The sequence below is a fragment of the Urtica dioica genome, chromosome 5, assembly GCF_054948205.1.
Source record: "Urtica dioica subsp. dioica isolate 48M chromosome 5, U.dioica_male_clone48M_v1_H2, whole genome shotgun sequence".
Classification (NCBI taxonomy): domain Eukaryota; kingdom Viridiplantae; phylum Streptophyta; class Magnoliopsida; order Rosales; family Urticaceae; genus Urtica; species Urtica dioica.
This window is the reverse complement of record NC_142760.1, coordinates 37,777,423-37,778,739: the sequence shown is the minus strand read 5'-3', so window position 1 is coordinate 37,778,739 and position 1,317 is coordinate 37,777,423. Positions and strand designations below refer to the sequence as shown.

Genomic DNA, 1,317 nt, shown 5'->3' with positions numbered 1-1,317 from the left:
ATTATGCTTGTTTTGTTTTGGTTTGTTTTGGACTCGGATTAGCCGTAGTCTCATCTCCCGTAGTGGATTTCCTGTTAGGTTTTTATCTATGCAGGTTGAAGAGCCACCCTAGTCGTGGTTATCGGACCAAGTTTGGTTGGATTTTTCCATCGCCATTCTTTTGGTTTTTTTAACGAGCCTCGTGTGTGCTCTATTGGTGCTTGTAATTCTTCCTGTTGTCGGAAGTTTGCACATATCGTACTTTTACCGGAAGTTAGTGTTAGATTCACCTCGACTTAGGTCTTGGTAATCCATGTACTAAGGTGCTTTTCTCCTGTATTGATGGGTTTTTTACCCAATTTTAATGGAAATTCCGTATTATTCAAAAAAAAAAAAAAAAAAAGAGTCCAATCTCATCTCTATCTACTGAATTTAATTTGGATAATGAATTCAGCAAGCAGATTTTAATATATTATAACCCGCTTTCCCAAACTACCGGCCAAACCGCCTCTTGTTTTAGATCCGTACACGTGCTAGTGAGTCACTCAAAATTTCCTGTGTGTATAAATAAAGACAGTTCAGTGTCACAACACCATATCCCAAATTCAATCAAGCAAAAAAAAAAACACACACACACACACACAACAAACAAATCAAAAGATCAAAAGAAGAGCAAAGTATGAGTTCATCAAGAAGGGCTTGGATTGTTGCGACAAGTATTGGAGTTGTGGAGGCTTTGAAAGACCAAGGCGTTTGCAGATGGAACAACTCAACTCTGAGGTCATTACAACAACACGCAAAGACCAATCTGAGGTCTTATTCACAGTCCAAGAAAATCTCAAGTTCTGTGTCTAAGAAGTTGAGAGATGATCGACAATTGAAGCAATCAGAAGAATCTCTTAGGACTGTCATGTATTTGAGTTGTTGGGGTCCTAATTAATAACTGATTAATTAGTCCCTCTTATGATTATATATATTTTTGTAAAATAATGTTTTCCAGTAAATTACATGAATATTTTGATCACTTTGGATGTGATCCTTCTCTAGAATAGTGTTACTATAGTATTTGTTATTTATTTGCAACTATATTTAATGATAATCCGGATTAAGAGTATTGCCGGGTCAAACATCGAAGCAATAATGTAAGGATTAAAATTAATTAGTAGACATCACTTTATCTGAAATTTGAATTTAAGTGTTTAGATCTGGTATTAGATCAACTAACCATCATCCCAACCAGAAATAAATTAAAATTAAAACTATATACTATAATTTAAGATTTTTGAAATAAGAAAGATGAACTATGCATAGCAAGACTATTTTGTCATAATTAGAAAT

At 34.3% G+C, this 1,317-nt stretch overlaps 1 protein-coding gene across 1 annotated transcript; it reads left to right on the top strand.

Moving 5' to 3' along the window:
• Positions 1 to 561: 561 nt before the first annotated feature.
• Positions 562 to 1,003, top strand: LOC149398284 (uncharacterized). Its single transcript, XM_089615081.1, has one exon. The coding sequence runs from the start codon at positions 659 to 661 to the stop codon at positions 917 to 919; it is 261 nt and encodes an 86-aa protein (XP_089471207.1). The 5' UTR covers positions 562 to 658; the 3' UTR covers positions 920 to 1,003.
• Positions 1,004 to 1,317: the final 314 nt, after the last annotated feature.

Excerpts from the sequence above, each read along its gene's own strand:
- LOC149398284 (XM_089615081.1), top strand. The coding sequence starts at position 659 with ATGAGTTCATCAAGAAGGGCTTGGATTGTTGCGACAAGTATTGGAGTT.